At 55.1% G+C, this 21,011-nt stretch overlaps 5 protein-coding genes across 5 annotated transcripts; 2 read left to right on the plus strand and 3 right to left on the minus strand.

Moving 5' to 3' along the window:
* Positions 1 to 331: 331 nt before the first annotated feature.
* Positions 332 to 2,209, minus strand: PODANS_1_1910 (uncharacterized protein; the record flags this gene model as incomplete). The annotated part of the gene is made up of 2 exons (XM_001912349.1): positions 332 to 1,963; positions 2,144 to 2,209. The coding sequence occupies 2 exons, from the start codon at positions 2,207 to 2,209 to the stop codon at positions 332 to 334; spliced, it is 1,698 nt and encodes a 565-aa protein (XP_001912384.1).
* An 821-nt stretch (positions 2,210 to 3,030) lies between these two features.
* PODANS_1_1920 (uncharacterized protein) lies at positions 3,031 to 4,653 on the plus strand (the record flags this gene model as incomplete). The annotated part of the gene is made up of 2 exons (XM_001912350.1): positions 3,031 to 3,303; positions 3,364 to 4,653. The coding sequence occupies 2 exons, from the start codon at positions 3,031 to 3,033 to the stop codon at positions 4,651 to 4,653; spliced, it is 1,563 nt and encodes a 520-aa protein (XP_001912385.1).
* Positions 4,654 to 4,979: 326 nt separating this feature from the next.
* PODANS_1_1930 (uncharacterized protein) lies at positions 4,980 to 7,675 on the minus strand (the record flags this gene model as incomplete). The annotated part of the gene is made up of 2 exons (XM_001912351.1): positions 4,980 to 5,895; positions 5,952 to 7,675. 2 exons carry the CDS (start codon positions 7,673 to 7,675, stop codon positions 4,980 to 4,982), a joined length of 2,640 nt encoding a protein of 879 aa, XP_001912386.1.
* Positions 7,676 to 9,753: 2,078 nt separating this feature from the next.
* On the plus strand, positions 9,754 to 15,211 carry PODANS_1_1940 (uncharacterized protein; the record flags this gene model as incomplete). The annotated part of the gene is made up of 4 exons (XM_001912352.1): positions 9,754 to 10,418; positions 10,470 to 12,019; positions 12,100 to 13,522; positions 13,579 to 15,211. 4 exons carry the CDS (start codon positions 9,754 to 9,756, stop codon positions 15,209 to 15,211), a joined length of 5,271 nt encoding a protein of 1,756 aa, XP_001912387.1.
* Positions 15,212 to 17,609: 2,398 nt separating this feature from the next.
* On the minus strand, positions 17,610 to 20,123 carry PODANS_1_1950 (uncharacterized protein; the record flags this gene model as incomplete). Its single annotated transcript, XM_001912353.1, has 1 exon — positions 17,610 to 20,123. One exon carries the CDS (start codon positions 20,121 to 20,123, stop codon positions 17,610 to 17,612), a length of 2,514 nt encoding a protein of 837 aa, XP_001912388.1.
* Positions 20,124 to 21,011: the final 888 nt, after the last annotated feature.

The following is a 21,011-nucleotide window of genomic DNA, read 5'->3' on the forward strand; positions in this document are numbered from 1 at the left end:
TGCTCAGGAGCACAGAATTGTGGCTGCCGTTGATTGTCCAACATACCAACTACATTGTTCATATATGGCCGTCTGCTGATTAAAACACAAGTCCAGAAGAACAACGATCAAATCTGGCATTCATCCGCACTATCCTACATAAAAGACAGCAATACGCCCCGCTGTTTTTGGTCCCAATCCGCCTCCCAAAAAAAAACAATATCCATGCTTCTGTCTATTAAAAGACTATTCGATTAGACTGTGATGAAAAGATGCCCATATTGGTACTCGCTGATTCATACTTTCGACGACCATCATCAAGACGAGCCCCGCCCCCTGATAGCTTCAAGTTCTAGGCACTGCTGATATCACCTCCACTATCCTGGGTATTCTTCTCCTCGTCCCCTTTTTCCGTCTTGGGGGAACTCGAACTCTCCGCACTATCGCCCACTTGCCTCCCAGCCGTATTCTTCTTTTCATCCCCAACATCTTCAGTCTCAGAAGCCGGAGGGGCAGAGTCTGGTAGAACCAAGTCTCCCTCCGCATCCTTCTTGACTTCCTCTTCGTCTTTCTTGTCCCCCTCCTCCTTGTCCCCCTCCTCCTTGTCCCCCTCCTCCTTGTCCTCCTTGACTTTCTTAACAGCTCCACCGCCTTCCAACTCATCGGTTGCTTCTCTCTTTGGGCTCTGGGGAACAACAGCTTCCTCCTTGTTACTATCACTAGCCTTCGATCCCGGCAGGCCTGTTTGGTCGGGTGGCCGTCCCACGGCAGCCTCGACGTTGATGCCTCTGGATTCTCCGATAGCGAGGGCCGCTGTCCCCACAGTAAATTGCCCAGTGCCAGCTGGTAAGGGGCCAGTATCCTCCGCCCCTATCTCCTCCGGACCCCTGGCGTGGGGAATCTCTTCTTCATCCTCAGGGTCTGAGCTCATGGCTGAATCCTCGTCAGGCGAGCCGTTGGCTTGGGCTTGCGCCTGAGCCTGTGCTTGAGCCTGCGCTTGCTGTTGTGCTTGCTGCTGTCTTGCTAATTGGCTGATGGGGACCACGCCGGCGCGCTGCTCCTGCCTCAAGAGCTCGCCCTGTGTGACGCCCCTCTGGGCGAGAACTGCACCCACACCACCGGCGCCTGTAGAGGGAATACCATTGACTGAAATGGACACCGTCTCGATTCTTCCCATTCCATTGGGCCCTTCGATCGTCTCGGTACTCTCTGTGCGCACCCTGCCATCGAGTTGGTGTGCTTGTCGCTGTTGTAACTGGCGCTGTTGAAGCTGCAGGTGTTGAGAGGGATCAGCCCCTGGTCCTCCTGTGATACCACTAGCGGACAGAGGAGACGAGCCACCAGTTTCGCTCCCGGTGTCGCTGCCAGGCCCACCGTTCACTCTGCTGGTTAACCACGGAATAGGTGTTAACAGTGCGCCTCCCAACGCTTCGTCCGTGCCAACCGTACTTGCTACGCCCGAGGTTGCTCCAGCGCTCCCGTTAACGGACATACCCATGCCGCTCATGTCTGGTATCGCCGCAGGTAAGGGGTAAATATTTGCGCCGCTGGTGACATGAACCACACGATCAAGCGCGTGGAGCCATGCTATTACACTCTTGTAGTGCTGTCGTGGGCGAAGCACAAGCTCAGATAGGCGCTGAATCGTATGAGGTGGGTTTTCGGTGAAGTTCTCTTTCAACACCGAAGTGATCTCATCAAGCATATCCTGGACTGGTTTGGGAAGCGTGTCGGGCGTTGCTGGCGGCTCAGCTCGGGCTTCGGGCGCCGGCGGGGACGCTGTGGACGGAGGCGCCGGGGCAGATGGCCTCGCGGCTGTGGGGGAGGAGTTCTCCTTGTTGGTTTCTTGCGAAGAAGGCACCGAGTCGACGGCTAGTTCGGTCGGCTCGGACGAGGGTATCGGGGGAATCAGACGGGGGGACGGTGGTCGCACAGGCGCTCTGGAAGGAGGCAGTCTGGGGATAGGAAATTCGGTGATGGCAATCTAAACGGAGGTCAGTCGGCCTACCAACATGGTCTAGAGAACAATCCATGGCCGTATGAGCCCACCTTCTCGATGCGCGCAACCAGTTCTGGCAGCAGAGCAGGCCAGGCAGAGCTGCGATTTGCAGGTATTAGCGACCGACGAGATGCAGCGACCGACTTGTACGAATACTCACTAGACCATGGACGCATCCAGCGCGACCTTTGTGAGGAGGTCATCGCCAGTATCAATATCCATTTCAGTCATCCTGATAGCCGCGATAATCAGTTGCGAGACGAAGGCTAAATGCGGCGGTTTGGCGCGTGATCAAGACTTTGGGTTCTCCAAAAGCGCGACTGGGAAAATGGATGGCGCTAAATGCGAATCCTACCTCTCCAGTTCTGTCGGGATCTCCACTGCGCCGTCTTATTCTGGTGGGTTGCGCTGAGGAAGCAACAAGGAAGAGCAGGTGGCTGCAGAAGAGCACCCCAGGCAATAAAGCTTAATTGCAAGGCAGGAAGTGCTTTCAAGATGAGATTCCTTGTCAATATTTACAATGGCATGCTCAAGGTCTTTCCTGGCCAGCACCGCCTATGTCGCTGGCAGTTGCGCTGCCGGAGGGCAACATGGAGTGCCTGGCGCCGGCAGCCACTGAAGCGTCGTCATAGCTTTCTCTTGGCGTTTACCGCTCAGGGCAAGGGATCCTCTCTGCCAACACCAGCGATACTCCCAGCAGTCTCCAAACTGCCAACAGCGCCGGCAGAGGTACCCAACACCTTAACAGCACCGCATGCTCACGAAGCTCCCACCACAGGCTCGCGAACGCCTACCACAGCCCTGCCGCAAGCAACAGCAACCCCCGCCATCATACGTCAATCCGCCCAGTGGCTGCGAAACCTAACGTCTTGTAACAACCACCACGAACAAGCTCTCGGCTCAACAACACTTCTATTCGAGGTTTTTGCACTCTCCATCTGTTTTTTAAGCCCAGTTCAGTCATCGACCACAGGTTTTACCAGTCCACACACCCGACATCTGCACGAATTAGAGCCGGCGCAACTCTCACTGCGCCCCCTCCATCCACCATCATGGCGGTCATTGACCAAGACAACTTTTCCAACATCTCGTGGCACAGTGAACAAAACGACCACGCCGGTCCGAGTTCTTCTACACCGGACAATATGACCAGTCCTGAGTTCTCCAAGACCATTCCAGATACCGGGAGGTCAAGCAGTGATGGGAGGGGGGGTCGCGATCACAGTCACCATGGCGATGAAGTCCTAGAGTGCACCGTCTCTGACCCTCACAAGGAGAACGACGGCACCAAGGATGCTTACGTGTCCTATCTTATCACTACCAATGTATGTTTAGGGACAACCATCGATCCAGGGCCTCCGACTGACCAAGGTGCTACTCTATAGACCACATTCTCTACCTTCCAACGACCCGTGACCACCGTTCGCCGTCGTTTCACCGATTTCGTGTTTCTCTACAGAGTTCTATGTCAAGAATACCAGGCATCCGCCATCCCGCCACTGCCCGACAAGCAGCGCATGGAATATGTGCGGGGAGACAGGTTTGGCCCCGACTTTACTGCTCGACGAGCATACTCGTTCCAGCGCTTCCTTTCCCGATTAGCACTGCATCCCGACCTCCGCCGAGCCCCTATTTTCCACACTTTCCTCGAAAGCCATGACTGGAACGCAACCATGCATGCCCGTCAAGCACGGGGATCCCTAGCCCCTCCTCTTGAGGCTGGGAGTCCAGGACCCCAGGCGGGAGGCGACGGCTTCCTCAATACCTTTACAGATTCGTTCATGAACGCCTTCACCAAAACCCAAAAGCCTGATCGTCGTTTCGTTGATACCAAAGAAAAGGCCGACAAGCTCGACGAAGATTTGACCCACGTGGAAAAGGTTGTCGCGCGCGTTGTCCGGAGGGAAGCCGACCTCGAGACGGATCACAAGGATTTGGCTGAGCAATTCCAAAAGCTCATCACTCTCGAGCCAGGGGTTGAATCAGCTGTTCACGCCTTTGCGGCCTCGGTGGAGGATACCGCCACGGGGCTCAAAAAGCTCAAAGACAGTACCGATCAAGACTATCTCGGCTCCTTGCGTGACATGGTGGCCTATTCGGGCGCCTTGAAGGGTCTGATCAAGGCTCGGGAGCAAAAACAGCTCGACTACGAACAGCTAATCGAATACTTGAACAAGGCCACATCGGAGCGCGATTCCCTGACGTCGGGGCACTCCTATGTCGGTCCTCTCGGCGGCGCGGGCGGCTTCATCCGGAGCAAAATCGAGGACGTCAGGGGCGTGGATCACGAACAGGCTCGAAGAGACCGGCTCCGTAAGTTGGAGCTCCGGATCGACGAACTGACCAGGGCGGTGGAAAACGCCAGGACCGAGTCGGAGAACTTTGGGGAGCAGGTCGGGAGGGAGGTGGAGAGCTTTGAGTATATTAAGAAGATTGAGCTCAAGAAGCAGTTTGGGGGGTTTGTGGACAGTCATATTGACTTTTACCAGAGTACCATCGAGACGTGGGAGAAGTATGTGCAGGAGATGGAGGCTGAGGGTGCGGTGCAACTGCGGCTTAGAAGGCCGACTGAGTTGGTTTGCGGCCTGTGTCTTGGGGGTTTATCCAATACAGCGATATTTATAAGGCAATTGAGATGGTGTTTTTGTAAACAGGCTGTCTTGGGTGGTGAATAGGTGACGAGAATGCCCTAATGATTTCTACCAGAACATCATCATCCACTTCGTGACATACCCAAACAATCAACCTCAGGTCCCAATCAACAAGAAAGCAGCCCTCTATTCTGTACCGTTTTCCTCAAAGAGACACAATTCGCCGCCAACTACAGACAAGAAAAACACTGAGCCTACAAACAGCCAGGACATACACAAAAACAAAACCAAGTGATGATTCTGCTCTAACAATGCTAATTCCATGAACAGGTTTTTCAAAAAAGCCAAACAAACTCCCCCTTCCATCCCATTGCACTTCTTCTTCCCCTTGCTTCCCCCGAAGCTACTGTCTACCTCCTCAAAGGCCTCTCCTCCTCACTCTCCTCCCCCTCCGACCCACTCTCCTCACTCCCAATAACATGCTGCTCATCCTCCTCCTCCTCATCACTATGTCTCCTCATCCCACCCTTCTCATCAAACCTCTCCCCCGACTCCGACCTCGAGCTCCTCTGCCCAGACGAACTCCCACCCGAAGAAGGCTGGTCTCTATACCCAACACCCCTTTCATCACCCCCCGCACCACCACCAAACTCATCCTCATCGTCGCTCCCCCCAGCAAAAGCATCATACAGCTCCCCACCTCTCGTCCTCCCTTTTCTGCCCCCTGCCCCCGCCGCAGCGACCCCCTTTTCGCTGTTGTTGCCAGCCAGACCTTCCGCTTCTTCCTCGTCGAGAAGCTCGAATTCGTACTCGTTTCTCGGGTTGTTTCTCAACCTCTTGCGGCGGGCGAGATAGAAATAAATTCCGAGCCCGGAGCAGAAAAGTACAATCAGGACGAGGGATCCATAAATCCAGACTTGAGTAGCCTTGGACATGCCAAACGAGGGAAGGAATGAGGGCAACCAGTTGCTGGCCTGGGTGTTTTCTGGCTCGGCCTCTTGCGAATCCGTGCCGGTAGACTCTGACGGCTGGGGGGGTTTGATCGGGCGGCTGGGAACTTCGGTAGGTTGAACGGAGGGGTTGCCGTCTGGGTTTCCGGTGCCGACGGGAGGGGCGACAGTGGTGGTGACGGCGCCGACGGTGGTGGTGGCGAGGTTGGCGTGGTCGTTGTCGTCTTCCTCTGTGGGCATGGGGAGAACCTTGGCCTTGGAAGCATCGCGCGACTCGCCCCAGAGCTTGAGGTGCCAGTCCGTGAAGCTGCCTGTGAAGTCGTTTACGTTGGTGTCCTTGACTATGATGGTCCAGGTGCCGACACCAGATTCACCCCTGTTTTGGTTGGTTAGTGCCAAGAGTGATTAGGAAACAAAAAGGGGGAGACGTACCAGTGAGCAACACTCATAAAAGTCCAGTCGTCGTAGCCCTCGGTGGAATCATCAAACTTGCGTGTGGTGGAGAGATGGCTGACAACCTTGTTGGGGCTGATCAGGTCGACGCTCACATCGCCGCGGCGGGCGTGCTTGAGGTTCATAGTGACAGTGACATGCTCGAGACGCTCAAGGTTGGCCTCCTTGAGCATGTCCTCGGTAACCTCAAAGGGAACAGCAATGCCCTTGTCACCCTGGGGAATGGGCTGGTTGACGTGAATCCAAGGAGAATAGAACCAAGCCTGGGGCTTCACGTTCTTCCACTTCTTAGCAGCATGGACAATGGCGTAGCTGTCAAGCTTGCCATAGCCGTAAGTGTGACTGAAGCGCTTGCCAATGGTGGTGGGCTGCCAATCTCCGTCGTTTTCATTGAGAGGAATGGCCGTGTCCATGGCAAGGTATTGCATATCACGCCAGGTAAGATCCGGGCGCACCGAAAGCACAAGAGCAAAGATACCAGCCGCGAGCGGTGCAGCCGCCGACGTCCCTCCATGTGTGTTGGAGCATGCATTCTGGCCAACATCGGTGGTGTGGATCGCATCACCGCTGCCACTGGAGTAAGTGACGACGAGACCAGCCGAGCACTTCTCAGAGTAGTAGGGGTGCAGCCCCTTTCGGTCGATGGCGCCAACCGTGATGCTGTAAATGCTGTTTGTGTATCCGTCAAAGTTGCAGTTGTCCTCCGCCATGGCACCGTTACCGCTCGCGAACACATAGATTGACCCCAGACCTTGTCTCCCGTTCTGAACAGCGTTGAGCATGGCACGCTTGATCAGAATACCAGGAGCATCCATGCTCTTGCCGTCATCTGGGGGACCCCATGAGCAAGAGTAGATTTGGTTGTGGTCAAAGTCGTAATTCATAGCAACGGCCTCATCGGCGTCCGAGATCAGCTTAGAAAGAATGCGCTGGCCGGATATCCTGGCATCATAGGCAACGCCGACACCGCACACGGTATTCCTACCGGCTGCGACCTCGCCGGCGCAACGAGTTCCATGCCTGTCGTCTGATAGACGAGGTTTCGGCTCCTCCGTCTTATCGTTGAAGTCGTAAGATCCGGCAGCATAGTAATTGTCCTTCAGATCATCGCTGTACATGTCCAACCCATCATCGACAATGGCCACTGTGGCATTCTTTCCAGTAATGCCCTCCAGCCAGAGACCTGTTACGTTCACATCGTGTCCGACCTCGACCGTATTGAATAGATGCCATTGCTCGTTGAAGATAGGGTCCTGGATCTGGAGTGCCTGTGCAACCTCTGCCTGCGCCTTGAGCGCCGAGTCTACCCCGACCTGCGGTTTCGGCTTGGGGATGGCTTCTGGTCGTCGTGCAGGAATGATGCGCTTCTCCCATGGTTTTCGCAACTTTTGTTTCTCGGAAAAGAGGACACCGTCCAAGACATCATAACCACCGATCGACCGCTTCCTCCGTCTTCTTTCCGTCAGCTCCCTTTTGACAATATCGTGCTCTGCCTTTCTTGCGACAAAGATGTGGTGGTCCTTGAGGTTTCCAAGAGGACCTTCGTGCGACAGCCCCAAGCTCCTTGCTACCTGGATAGGGGATGTCTGGGCGTCGAGGTGAAGGACGTAATAGTCGTTTGCGTCGTAATTCCTGGGGAGGACTTGAGATGCGGATGCATAGGCAGCAAGGACCAGCAGAGCCGTGGCCGATGGAATCTTCATCGTCTCGTTCTAGAAGGTCGAGGGCTCAGGGGCACCTCGTTGAATCCCCGGAAGGGTGCAGATGTCGAGATTAACGGAAAACGCCGACTGACATGTGGACACGCAACTCGATGTCGAATGGTCGCGCAAGAACTGGACTCCTGGAGCAATGGTTCGTTGTTGTTGAGTGTTGCGCGCTTGGAACGAGACTTCGAAACGAAGGGAGTGCGAAGCCGTTCGAGTCGCTGGCCAGTTGTGGTGGTGGTGGCAATGGATGTTGTGTGTGGTACCAGCAACTGCGTTTCAGGAGTGGAAACACAACCTTCGGTGGCGGACAGGCCGTTTCCTCTCCACCCCGGGTTTTGCTTCTTGATCTGGGGCTGGCTTTTGGAGGTTCGTTCGGGCGTCTCCTCTGTCGTAGTGGAGAGGTGGCCTTGAGGATTGTTTCGTCTCACCCGATCAACCAGTCGTCCAGGCGAACACAGGCAGTCTTCGTAATGCCAACGTCGCAGTTTGTGGTACGTGCCACTTCCCCTTCACCTCTGGCTTGGCAACTGGCTGTTTTAAGGGACTGTGGGTCAACTGGTGTAAGACGGACCAATAAGACGGCAGCACGTCCAGCCGTCAAGGTGTCAACCTTTGATATTGTTGAGATCTTGAAGGTGAAGAAAGCTGTTTAACTTGACTGAATGCAATTCTCACGAGGCATGGTGTTGGGAGAAATCTCTACAAACTATCAGCTCTTTAATTGACTGTCTTCTTTGTCTTTTGCCCCTGTGGACAAATTTCTTCATCAGCAGCGCAATCGGCAGTTCAATTCGGTCTTTATCCTTTGTCCCTCAGCCTTCCTCTTTAAACCTCGAGTGTCTCGGAGGCGGGCTGAGGACTTGTATACCTAGCACTGGCAACCTCTTCAGACCATGAAAGGTACTCATAAGAAACAAAATAAATAGGCGTAAACCAGCAACAAAGTACACATAGTTTATCATGAGCTCACTGTGTGGGCACACAGGTGGGGATAACCGTTCAGCCTCCCGTTTCCATGAGGTGGATATCGAAGACAAACACGTTCGAGTGGGACGAACGCATGTGGATGGGCACACGCAGACTGATGCGGGTACCTACTCGGTATATATATGTAAGTGTGGTGAGGTGATGGGGTGGTGACGCTCCGGAGCCGCGCTGTCGTGAATAGGAGAGGTTGGTGTTGTCTCTCCACAGCCCCAGTTGCCTTTGGCACTTTGGATCGAGCTCACCGAGAAGCCCGGCCATGTCATTGGCCGGCAACACAGGTTGTAGAAACCGAGTGATGGTAAGACCAAATAGCCCTATCCATCAGTGGATGCTCTGCCAGATGCCGAAGCAGCATCACCAAGCAGAGCAGACAATGGCTGCCCGCCCTGAGACATGGTGTCATCCGAACCGGTCATCGAAGCCGTCAAAGCTTCCATCTGAAGGTTTGTTCCTGTGCCTGACATGTTGCCAACACTCGATCGCCAGTGGAGACGGGATCACGGATCAAACACCAACCACCACATTTTGAACGACACCATGTTCTCGATAATATCAAACTGCCAAGCCAGCGACGTCCAAGGTTGCGGTCTCTCCCGCCTTTCGATTTTTGAGAACCCCTGTCGGCGGGTCTTTTGGAGCTGTGATGTGGCCCAGTGGATGGCAACGAACGGCTTCTCACTGGCCCAGCAGCCTGACAGCATCCCGATACCCCTGCAAACGACGCTCTGGCGGCAGGAACAACCCTGGACAGCCTCTCCGAGTCCCCAGCCCAACTTGCCAAGCTTGAGGTCTTCCCACCCAAGCATCCCAAGCTTTCCCCAGGCCCATCCCAGGACAGCTCTCGGTACATACAATAACTCGCAAATGCCCCCCAAGTGAGGTGGTCGCGAAACCCCAGAGCCCGAGGACGCATGTGTCTGCACAACATTGGCTATTCTGGGACCTTGCAGCTCTCGTGAACGAAACGAGGCGTCTTGGAGCGGTCAGCCTACCCACCCCACCAGGGCATCGATTGCAACGCCGACGGCCAACAATCGCCAAACTCGAATCGAAGCCTCACATTGGGACTGGAACCCAACGGCCACATGTCGTCGACCACTAACCCTTATTGGGGCGAGCTCCCGGCTCCCCAGGTGAAAGCCCGTCGCTTGTCTGATGACCAGCCCCAGACTCATGATAACCGCCAGTCATTGGATGTTGGCGCCCAGGCACAGGTCAGACCGAACCGCGCATCCGTTCAGACTACAAAATCAGATGCGCCAACCGAATCCACCCTGAGCCCCTTCGCATCGCCAACCGCCTCGAGCTTTCAGGGTCAGGGACTTGCTCCTCGTCCGCCATCCCTACCGTACGCCGCCAACCAATATCCACCCGAGCTCGTAGAGAACAGACGAAAGAGAAGGAGTCGCAACCTGGAACAGGACGAAGAATACTACGCCGCAGCATTAGCAGCAGCATCATCAGCAGCAGCATCGGGCCCTCCTCCCGCTGCTCCTGACGTCCCCCGTACTGCCGCAAACTACCGTTACCCGCCTTCGAGCAGTGGAAATAGGAATATGGATGTTGACGATTACTACAAGGCCGCCGGTCCGGAGCATCACCCGGTGTTGGACAGAGCGCAGAAGACGCTGGACGAATCCGCGCTACCTCGATCACACCGATCCAATGGCCAACCTCGCAGGACATCTGCTGCCGAGCAGAACCTCCAGAGAAGTACCAGGAGAACCTCGACGCAGGACCGATCCAGAATGTTGGCAGACGACCGTTCACCCCTTCAAAGGCTGGAACTGACCCTCGACAGTATTTCCAAAGAAGACAAACGCGCCCGCCTCGAGGCTGCTGAGAGAGCTGCCCGCAACAGAACCGGTGGAACGACCTACGATGCCGACAACATCACCCAATCGGCACGCCGACCCCGGCGGACCTCTTTGACGGCTGGAGATACACCAGGAACCCCAGGAACCCCAGGAACCCCCTCAAGGCCGACAACCCAGCGCGCAACCCCCGGACAGAACGGACCCCTCTCTCAGAACCCCCCAGAAGATGGACAACCTTTCAGCGCCCCAACCGACAGATCCCCGAGAGGACAGGCTTCCGACTCGCAAGCAGCCTCACCAGGTCAGTCATCAGGAATCCCACAACGGAATCTCAGCTTCCGTGAACGTGCCGCAAAGAGTGATATAAAGTTGCCAAATGATGTTGGAGATGTTGCGCCAAAAGAGACCTTGCCAGTGACCTCTCCGCCCAAGAGCGGCAGCAACAAGCTCAAAAAGAACCGGGCGAACCCAAATGACACTTGGCCCAGGAGAGTATCTGTGTCCGAGTCTGAGGTAGAGGAGGCCCGCAAGCCTCTGGAAGGCAGCCATTCGAATACACAAACAATTCACGTCGTTCCCACAACGCCAGTCACCCCTAGATTTCCTGGAGAACCTGTGCGCCTCAATGGCACGGGGACGGGATCAGTCCGATCGTCCTCACACGGGCGAAGAGACTCTATGGCCGCTGACCGCGAGTTTTACGAAGATGAAATGTACCCCCCGCGTCCCGCAAAACTCCAAAAGACGCCCAGCCAGAGGAAAGCCGATCAGATCCTCGGCCGAGTACCACCCAACACAGTTGCAGCGAATGGCGCACAGCAAGTGGGCGCTATCTCTCGGGATCAAGTATCTCCTGCGGCTCCAGTGGCACCGGCACCGGCTGTAGACAATGCCTCCCAATCTGCCCACCGTTCAGCACGAAGAGACAACCGAAGTGACAGCGAAAGTGATGACGAGGGGGGGCACCATGTGTCCAATCTTGTCTACCACGGCCGCGACAGATATGTTCCTGGCGATGGTCTCTACCAACCTACACCGTACTTGGATGAATGGCAAAAGGGCACAGTTGGTGCTCTCACAGGCGCTCTGCTGGACCTCGAGGACGTACCACCTTCGACCGCAGAGAAGGGTGGCGCAGGTAACGGGACCTGGTGGGAGTCGCCAAAGTCAAGAACTCGGGCAAGCAGCCTGTCCAGCCGGCCAAAGAAGGCTGAGGCGTTCGAGGGTGAATATGATGATACAAACGGTACGCAGACCCCTACCTCGTCAGCTTTTTACCCCAACATCAGCGCAGTCCAAAGTGGTGATCTCAGTCGGCTGTCTGAAGGTGAAGTCGGGCGGCGTTTGACCAGCAAGAACCAGGACCTCAAAAAGAAGGGCAATCGAGGGAGACGCTGGGAAGGGCTACGACCCTTCAGCCCGAGCCCTGCGGATCTTGCTGCTGCTTTGACTCTGAATGATTCACGAGACAGCCTCGACTGTTTTTCGATTTGTAGTGATGCATTCTCAGGGAAAGCAGCAGTGTCCTATTCCAGTACATCGATCCCCTGCTTTTCTCCGTTCGTTATCGTCAGCGTGTTGAGATCCTGGTACTGACGTGTATTCCTTCTACAGCGCCCACGCGATTCAAGCCTCCTCTCTATCTGAAGTGCGGTCCTCTGCTGAGATATTGCGGAATCCGACATGAGCGTGTGCCCAGCCGCTCCACCCGCGGTGCCAGCGTTGATCGTGAAATCTGGAGGGGCTCCATCATGATTGTGACCACCGACAAAGACTCATCGTATGACATCGCCCCAACGCTGAGACTGTTTGTTCAGCCTATCGAGCTTCTGCCACTGCCACCAAAGCAGGTTCCGGGCGATGAGCCTTTGGCAGCTGAGTATGTCGACCCCATTGCGGGACATCCCAAGCTGGGCCGAAAGGGCGAGACTCTCTATGTCAGGCCGGTCGACCATCTCGAGCCAGGACGTGATGTATCAAGAGATGAGACCGATGATGGGCTTTTCGAAAAGACGAGAAGTCCACCTGAGGGACCTCTCCCGGGTGGTTCGGCCGATCCCCCTGGCTCATTTGCTGCCCGGCGGAAGCGGGCGGAGATGGACGGTGAGAAGGCTGGCAAGTACAAGGACGTCCGGGGCTTTAGGTTGCATGCCGAACACGGCTACACCTTCTGGAGATTCAATGTTGAGATCGAGCTGCGAGACAAGCAGCAGCGCATCGCGTACCGAATCAACAGAGGCCCATCAACCGGTTTCTGGGTCCCAGCCAAGGGCCAGACCATGAACATCATGTTCCACAGCTGCAACGGCTTCAGCATGAGCGTCAACCCCGACGAGTTCACGGGACCTGATCCGATGTGGCGCGATGTGCTTAATGCCCACCAAAGCCAGCCTTTCCATGTCATGATTGGCGGTGGTGATCAGATCTACAACGACAGGTGCATGCAAGACACCACCCTCTTCCGCAACTGGTTGATGATTAAGAATCCCATCCAAAAGCACAATGCTCCTTTCTCGTCCGAACTGCAGCTGGAGCTGGAGCGCTACTACATGGAGCGCTATGCGATGTGGTTCTCCCAGGGATTGTTCAGCATGGCGAATTCGCAAATTCCCATGGTCAACATGTATGACGATCACGACATCATTGACGGCTTTGGCTCGTACCCCCATCACTTCATGAACTCCCCCGTATTTTCCGGGCTTGGCAATGTTGCTTTCAAGTATTACATGCTGTTCCAGCACCAGAGCATTCCCGCCGAAACCGAAAGGCACGAACCCAGCTGGACTCTGGGTGTGAAGCCTGGGCCCTATATCAACGAGCTCAGCCGCAGCTTGTTTATGTTCTTGGGCTCCAAGGTTGCCCTGCTAGCTGTCGATGCCCGGACCGAACGAACACGACAGGATGTCATCAACGAAGACACTTGGAAGAAGATTATGGACCGCTGCTACCAGGAGATTGACAAGGGCAAGGTTGAGCATCTTCTTGTCCTCCTTGGTGTGCCAATTGCCTACCCTCGACTGGTCTGGCTCGAGAACATGTAAGTTTCGCGCTATTAGAGAATCCCGCGCCTTTCAGAGTACTGACATACCACAGCTTGACTTCCCGCGTCATGGATCCCATCAAGGCACTCAGCAAGATGGGCATGTTCAAGGGCCTGCTCAACCGCTTTGACGGGGGAGTCGAGGTTCTCGACGATTTGGACGACCATTGGACAGCCAAGAGCCACAAGGCTGAGCGCAAATTCGTGATTGAGGACTTGCAAGACCTGGCAGCCGACAAGTCTATTCGCATCACGATCCTCAGCGGCGATGTTCACCTCGCCGCCATCGGGCAATTCTACTCGAACCCCAAGCTCGGCCTGGCTAAGCACAAGGACTTCAGGTATATGCCCAACGTGATCTCGTCAGCCATTGTCAACACTCCGCCACCCGACCTGCTGGCCGATGTTCTCAACAAGCGGAACAAGGTACATCACTTTGACAAGGAGACAGACGAGGACATGATCCCCATCTTCGGACACGGTGTAGACAGCAAGCCCCGCAATAACAAGCACTTGCTCCCGCATCGCAACTGGTGTGCCATTCGGCCGTATGTACCTGGTCATACACCGGAGCCCACGCCAACTCAGTCCGCTTACGATCTGACACCTGACGGTTCGCCATCTCCTGCCGCCCCAAGACCTGGTCTTTTACGGAGACTATCCGGCAAGGCTCGGGCTTCTTCTTTCCGTGGTCCCGACAGCGTCGTCAAAGATCGCTCTCGCCCGCCCATCTCCAACAGCTTCTTACGAGGGCTGTCAAGCCGCGGGGGTGTTGCTAGCGCAGATGAGATAGGCAGACCAGGAACAGCCCGATCAAACAAGCTGACCCGCACAATGTCTGGCTCTTCTGTGTCGGGCCGTCTGGGCGGTCTCTTCCGCCGTCTCAGCAGCAGCTCGAAGAAGCCACGCGATGATGGTGGCATCAATGGAAACTGGGGTGCTGACACTGACGAGGATGCCATTTACGATGACGAAACCTTGCGTCAGCGGGTTGGTGCCCATCCTAGCGGTGGCGTCGGGTTACGAGGCGGTCTGGGTGATTATCCCTCTGGCTATTCAACCCAGTCCCACAACAGCGAGTATGCCCGTGGTGACGAGAGCTACTTTACCGTCAAACCTCCGCAGCCCGTACAATCGCATCAGCAACCGCCGCCGTACCAGCAGCACAACCCCAATCATGGCCGAAGCAAGTCGGCTACTGTCGTTGGCAGCGCTGCTCAGTACCCCAGCTCTGCTACGTCTGGGTATGCCTCCGCCTCGCAGCAGCACCACAACGAGTTTGTGCCCAAGCCTTTTAGCCGCATCCCGACGGGCTTGTCGGCCAAGCAACTGAAGCATGCGAAGGAGTTGGAGGTGGATTTGGAGGGCGGGCTGGAAGTGACGCTTAATGTGGAGATTGCGCCAAAGGACCCGAGCGGGAGCACGGTGCCGTATCGGCTTGTGGTGCCGAGGTTGTGGTATGAGTATGAGGGGGAGGAGCCGGAGGATGAGGAGGAGGAGAGGAAGGTGGAACGGGGGGTTAGGAGAGGAGGGCAGTCTGATCATGGTCAACAGCAACAAGGAGGGGCGCTGGCTGAGGGTGGTCAGGGGCCGGTGTTTGAGAAGAAGCCTGGGGGGTTGAAGAGGTTGTTTAGTGGGCGGAGGAGGAAGTCTGTGTCTGAGGAGGAGATGGGGACGCCGGTTTAGGGGAGGATGAGATATGATGGGATGAGTGATGGGGTTATGTATAAAGAATATGAAGGATGGGATTTGATGAAAGGGGGGTTTAATGGGTTGAATAAAATCGGGTTTCGTTGCTTGTTATACATGAAGATATGGACGGAGTTTAAAGCGTGTTTTAGTTTATTGATCTGAGTGCAATATACACCGAGATTGGTTCTGAACTTGGCACTGGTACATGTAGCAATGGAGTGGCTTTTCCTTTGCTGAGATTTGTTGTGTTCGACCATGCTAGCACATGTTAGAACTTTTGAGGAAGAGCACAGGCGTGTCATCTCGTCGTATTTACACTGGTCGTGCTTGGGAGTTTCCAGTCAGGCTGGACCGGAAGAATGCTGTCCCTGTATAACATCACCTCGGCAGATACGGAGCATGGGAGTCTTTAAAGGCCTCAAAGCCTGGTCCAAGGTACGTTGAAGGCTCAGCTTCGTTTCAGGTGTGACTCTGGGTGAAGTCCACAGCCTTGTGTCCGTTCCTTGTCTTGCCTGTACCTGTTTCGGTTTTCCAAACAGTTGATCACCGAAAAGACCAAGGCCAGGAGGGGACGAGGCTCGTAAAGCGGAGACCTATCATAGTCACCATGCCGTGACAGGTGGGCTTTGGCTGTTCAGAACACAGAGGTAAAGGCTGTGAGGTAGTCCGGGCACCTACCACGACTCGATCATATCATGATCACGCCCATGTCCTTCTCGCCTCACAGACTCCTACTAGTGGATCTACACATTCCACAGAGACCTCTATAATTCCATCTAGACCTAATCTCAACATGACAAGACTGAAAACCACCCCCAACTACCGCAACCCCACGGTCACACTCTCAGGTAAATCACATCCCCCCTCGCCCCCCGAAAATACAACCATCACTCAGCCCTGTGCATCCAACACCCCGCATTACAATCTATCCCACCACCGCAACCCCAACGTCAAGGACCAACGACATGTAGTAGGGCTGGCTAACCTTTACAACGTTACCTACCTATCCTAATCCGCCCAACGCCTAACTTGAAACCAAAACATCTTTCTCACCTCCCCACCTTACCTCTCTTCAGCCCTATATGCTGACAACCCATCGCACAACAGTGCCGTGAGTTCACATCTTCATAACCCCGCCGTGACCTCACCTCTGCAGATCCAACGGTGGTGGTGGTGGTGGTGGTGGTGGTGACGGGGTGCAAGGTAGGTAGCTCAAGTGTCAGAAATAAACTCCCATAAATCTTTCACCGGCTTTTATTTCCCCGAAATCTTTGACCCATTGTTAGCTCCCGCCCGTTACGCCCGATGTGTATGCGTGTGTGTGTGTGTCTTCTTTTTCTCACCTTATCTCTGATTGACAAGACTCAGCCCTGAACGGCACATCATGCACCACCGCACCCACTTGTATGCATAAGGTAGGTAGACAGTAAAAGCAGAGAGAGAGAGAGAGAGAGAGAGAGAGAGAGACCTGACACAGCCCCCAATAAAAGACGACGCGACGCAACGCAACGCAACGCCATTTGTTGGTACCGTGAAGAGAAATAGACATGGAAAATAGACAAGTGCAACCACAAGTGGATTGCCCTTTTTGATACCCTATCCGATCTAACTGCCATCTCACCGATCCAGACAGTTGACAGCCTTTGTCAAAAGCAGGTTTAGAGTAAAAGTACAAACGTGAGGTGCTACACACACACACACACACCAGGGGGATGATGATGGGATACGGAAAGACGGAAGAGATGGGATAACAGCTGCCACAGTCAGTCCCAGTGATTACGTGCGCTCGGGGAATCTCGCATCTAGTATTCCCGACAAAGAGGTAGGTAGGGCGGCAAAGGTTCTGTCAGATTTCCGCGCACTCGGTATGCCCACTGGCTGCGGTCATGCTTATTCGCATCTCTTTTTGGGTGGGTGCGTTGTGATCAACCAACCACCTTCACAGCCCCTACCTACCGTAAGGCTCGGTCACCAAGATGGATAGCACACCTCACTGTGACTAACGTTGTTATAAAAGGTTTTGTAAAAGGTAGATTTGTTGTAAATAGTGGTGATAAAGATATGTCGAATGTCAAGTATATACATAAAATTGATTTTGTCGAAAAAAAGAAATGATAAATAAAATCCCATGCAATACTCCATGATAATGCTGGTTTGACGAGAGAAAAATAACCCCTTCCCCTCCCAGGTGGAAAAAAAAATCAAAAAAAATCGAGAGAATGTAATGGTATCTCACCCCAAATCCTGGATAAACCCCATGCCTTGCCTTTGCCTACCTATCCAATATTCCAAAATATGAATGAAACGCCATCCAAAGAGTTGCCTCCTGCCCCATCCCACCAAGTAAAACTCCCTGTAAATGATAATATCCAAACAAACCACACAAAAGAAATCAAAGAGAGACATGCTCGGTATGCCAAACCAAAAAGTCCCTCGCATCATGGCTCATGTTGTACCCCATCGGCACCGGCACCTCGTTCCCATGCACATCGTGCGTCAGCACCAACTCCATCATCGGGCTCTGCGGCAGGCTCTGCATGCTGTCCGTGCTGTTCGGCCTCTTTGCCGAATCAATCGCCAGCCCATTCACATTTTTGTCTTTATCCGAAAACGACTGGCCCATGCTAAACGTCCCACTGCTCACACTCCTCCGGTGCTTCTTGTGAAACTCTGGCGGGGCCAACACTCTACTGGCGATGGAGCTATTCCTCGCAGCGCTGGACCCAGTCTTGGAGGGTGAGTCGCCCATGGGGGGGTCGATCCTCACTATCCCGGGACTGCGCTGTCCGCTGATGATGACGGTTCGGGGGCTGCTGTTGGGAGTTGACGAGGTGTTTGATGACGGGGAAAGACCGGGTGTTCGAGGCTCGACGGAATGAGCATCAAGTGCGCGGCCCTCGCTGGGTCGGCGGTTGCTGCTCTCTTTTGATGCGCTTGGTCGTCGCTCCGTAGATGTGACGAGTCCACCCGCGGAAACAAACCCAAACCCGGTGAACCAGTTGTAGATCTCATCCAGCTCGTCCAGCTCCATGTCCGAGGGCTTGGAGTAGTCGGTTGGCTCGCTGAAGAAGTCGCCCGCGCCCCCCAGGATTGCCATCTGAAAGGCTGTCCAGTCCAGAGTGTCGTCCACAGCGGCTGCCAGCTTGCCGATCGGGAGGTCGGCCTTGGCCAGCCGGACCGGACCGTGCCTAAAGGTTGGGTGGGTCATGGTGTAAGGGGTGCTGTCGAGATAAACGTAGTCGTCGGTGTTGGCCCTGGTCGTCACTCCGGGCGGCAGCGGCGTCGAGGTTGGTGACAGGATGATGTTAGCGTCATCAGGTCCTGTTGCAATAATCTCGGGGATCGTCGGGAGCGGCGGCAGAGTCTTGCTCGGAAGTCGGCGATGCATCGAGGGTTTCTCCTGCGTTGGCACAGGCGTCATTGGCGTCACCGGCTCGTCGCCAATAATCATGATCGGCAGGTCTCCCTCCTCCTCGTCATCTTCCAGTCCTGCAGTGGGCGAATCGTGCCTTTGCTCGCCATCCTCCTCCACAGGTTTCTGTTCCGGTTCCTTGTGTTCCGGTTCGATTTCCCTGGCCTGCTCCAGTGTCTGGGCCGCTCTGGATGTTTGACAGTCTTCCCGCTTGATTTCTGACCCCTTGTTGGCAGCAGATGCACGTGGTGCGACCGAATCCTCGGCCGCCGCTGCTGACTCGTCGAGGCTCAGGGGTTCGATGGGAGCCGGGGTAGTGGCTGTGCTCTTCTTGTCGACGTGTGTAACACCCAATTCAGGAGATCTCGTCCACTGCGCGGCGCGGCTCATTCTGATTTCTCGCAACGTGCTCTCGGGAAGCATCTCGTCGGCCTCGAGGCGGTGGAAAATGCGAATTGTGAACAGGTCTTTGGCGCTTTCTGTCAGTTGCCACATGGAAGACTGCCGTCTCGCTGGCTGTACCGGCCTTCTTCGGGCCTTCTTGGATTTTGCTCGCTTTGGCCGCGAGGTAGATGGCAGCCGAGCTGGTGTCGGCGATGGAGGAGTTTTGGCTGTTGCCTTGATGGGCGACTTGACCGATCTGACCGACTTTGTCGACCTCAGTGAATTCGATCCTTGACTCCGCCTCTGTGATTTCCTGCGAGCCATTGCTGGCGACATGGGAGTTGATTGCCTCGGTTTGGCGAATTTTGCCAATTGAGCGTCCGTAAGCTTTGCATCGCTGAACGATTGCTGCGGCTTGAATGCCTGCTCTGTCTCATGGAGGAGCTGCATGACGTCCTTGGAAAACAGCTTCGGTGTGTCCATTTGTGATGACGGTGTTCCTGATGGCCCGGCGTCGAGGACTGACCTGGGGGCCGTCTCGTTGCTGGCCTTCGCCGCAACATCGGCCGGTATTGAAGGCGATTCGGGAAACATTTCGGCTTGTTGAGGTGGTGATGAGGGCGGTGTCAACTGGGGATAGTCCCGAAACGAGTGCGAACATGTTGGGCTTCTTCCGCGTCGTCGTGGCGAATCGTCCAATTGCTGGGGTGAAAGCAGCGGGCTTCTCTGGGGGCTTCTTTGAGGACTTCTTTGAGGGCTGCCATGAGGACTCGCCAGGGGACTCCGCGTCGGCCGGCGAGGAGGCGAGCAACGTGAGCCCACATGTTCCGTGCCATTGTCGTAATTGCACAAAGAACTTGTTGACGACTGTGGCGTGTCTGGTAATGGTGGAATTCCAATGATGTTGTGAAGGTCCTCACTCCGTCTGATATCGATGCTCGGTTTCGACCTCTTCATCAAGCCCTTTGGTGGCATCCATGTCTTGATCCTGCTGAGGGTGTCCATCTCCTCGTCGTCGTGGTTGAAATAGGAGCCTTCAATGTCCTCGCCGTCTTCGGCCTTCTTCTGGGTTATCAGTTTCCTGATCTTGAAAGGGGACCGGGGCAACATGTTGATCTGGCAGTCCGGGCCACTGCAGCGTAGCGACTAAAACGGGGGAAAGGGGAGGGAGGAGACGATGCCCGTTGCGTGGTACATGACATGCATATATGAAAGGAGTAAGTGGTGGAGGGAAACGGAATTTCTGGCTCACCACATCTCACTCTGGTCTTGACAGGTAGGTCCAACAGTGCAGCGACCTAGGCCAGAGGAATGAGAGGGAGAAAACAGGCCAGAATCGGGGCGAGAAGGCCGAGGGGGCGGGCTCATGAAGAGGGTATGGACAGTGTAATAGACCGAAGCGGCGCATGCTGCCACCACTCTCCACCTGCCCCCCCTCGCTCGACCAGTCGAGTCCACGACGAACACACCCGGCGGCGGGTACGCCTCGCCTGGACGACCGGGACAATGTGAAAGTACGTACAGTCCTGGGAGTCCTGTGGGTGGTACTCAAACTCTTGCGCCTAGTGTGGCGTTGACCACCACCAACCTGCAAAGACGTGAACAGAGTGCAGGCCGGACTGGGGTATCCCCCGGCTCGCCAAGAGGGCTGGTTGGACCTGGGGAGTATGAACATCACCAACCCCGGCCCTGTCCGGTATCGACTTGCGAGTTCTTATTTTACACTGCCGCAATTGGCCAACTGTGTCGTACACGGTGACGTAGAGAAGAGAGTGGGTTACAAGATGGCATCCTCGGGAGATCAGCAGGCTCCCATTTTCAACATGAAAGGTAGCATCGATCTTGGAGCTTTTCCAGTTCCCTATGCTCAGCTCCGACTCCGAGCATACCACTAGTGGGAGCAACCCGATCGTACCACAGACGGAAAGCTGCAGCAGGATGGACCTTTGCTGCGAGGTAGGTGATAGTACTGGATCGGAGTTGGCCATAGCAATGAAG

The sequence above is a fragment of the Podospora anserina genome, chromosome 1, assembly GCF_000226545.1.
Source record: "Podospora anserina S mat+ genomic DNA chromosome 1, supercontig 1".
In the NCBI taxonomy this organism is placed as follows: domain Eukaryota; kingdom Fungi; phylum Ascomycota; class Sordariomycetes; order Sordariales; family Podosporaceae; genus Podospora; species Podospora anserina.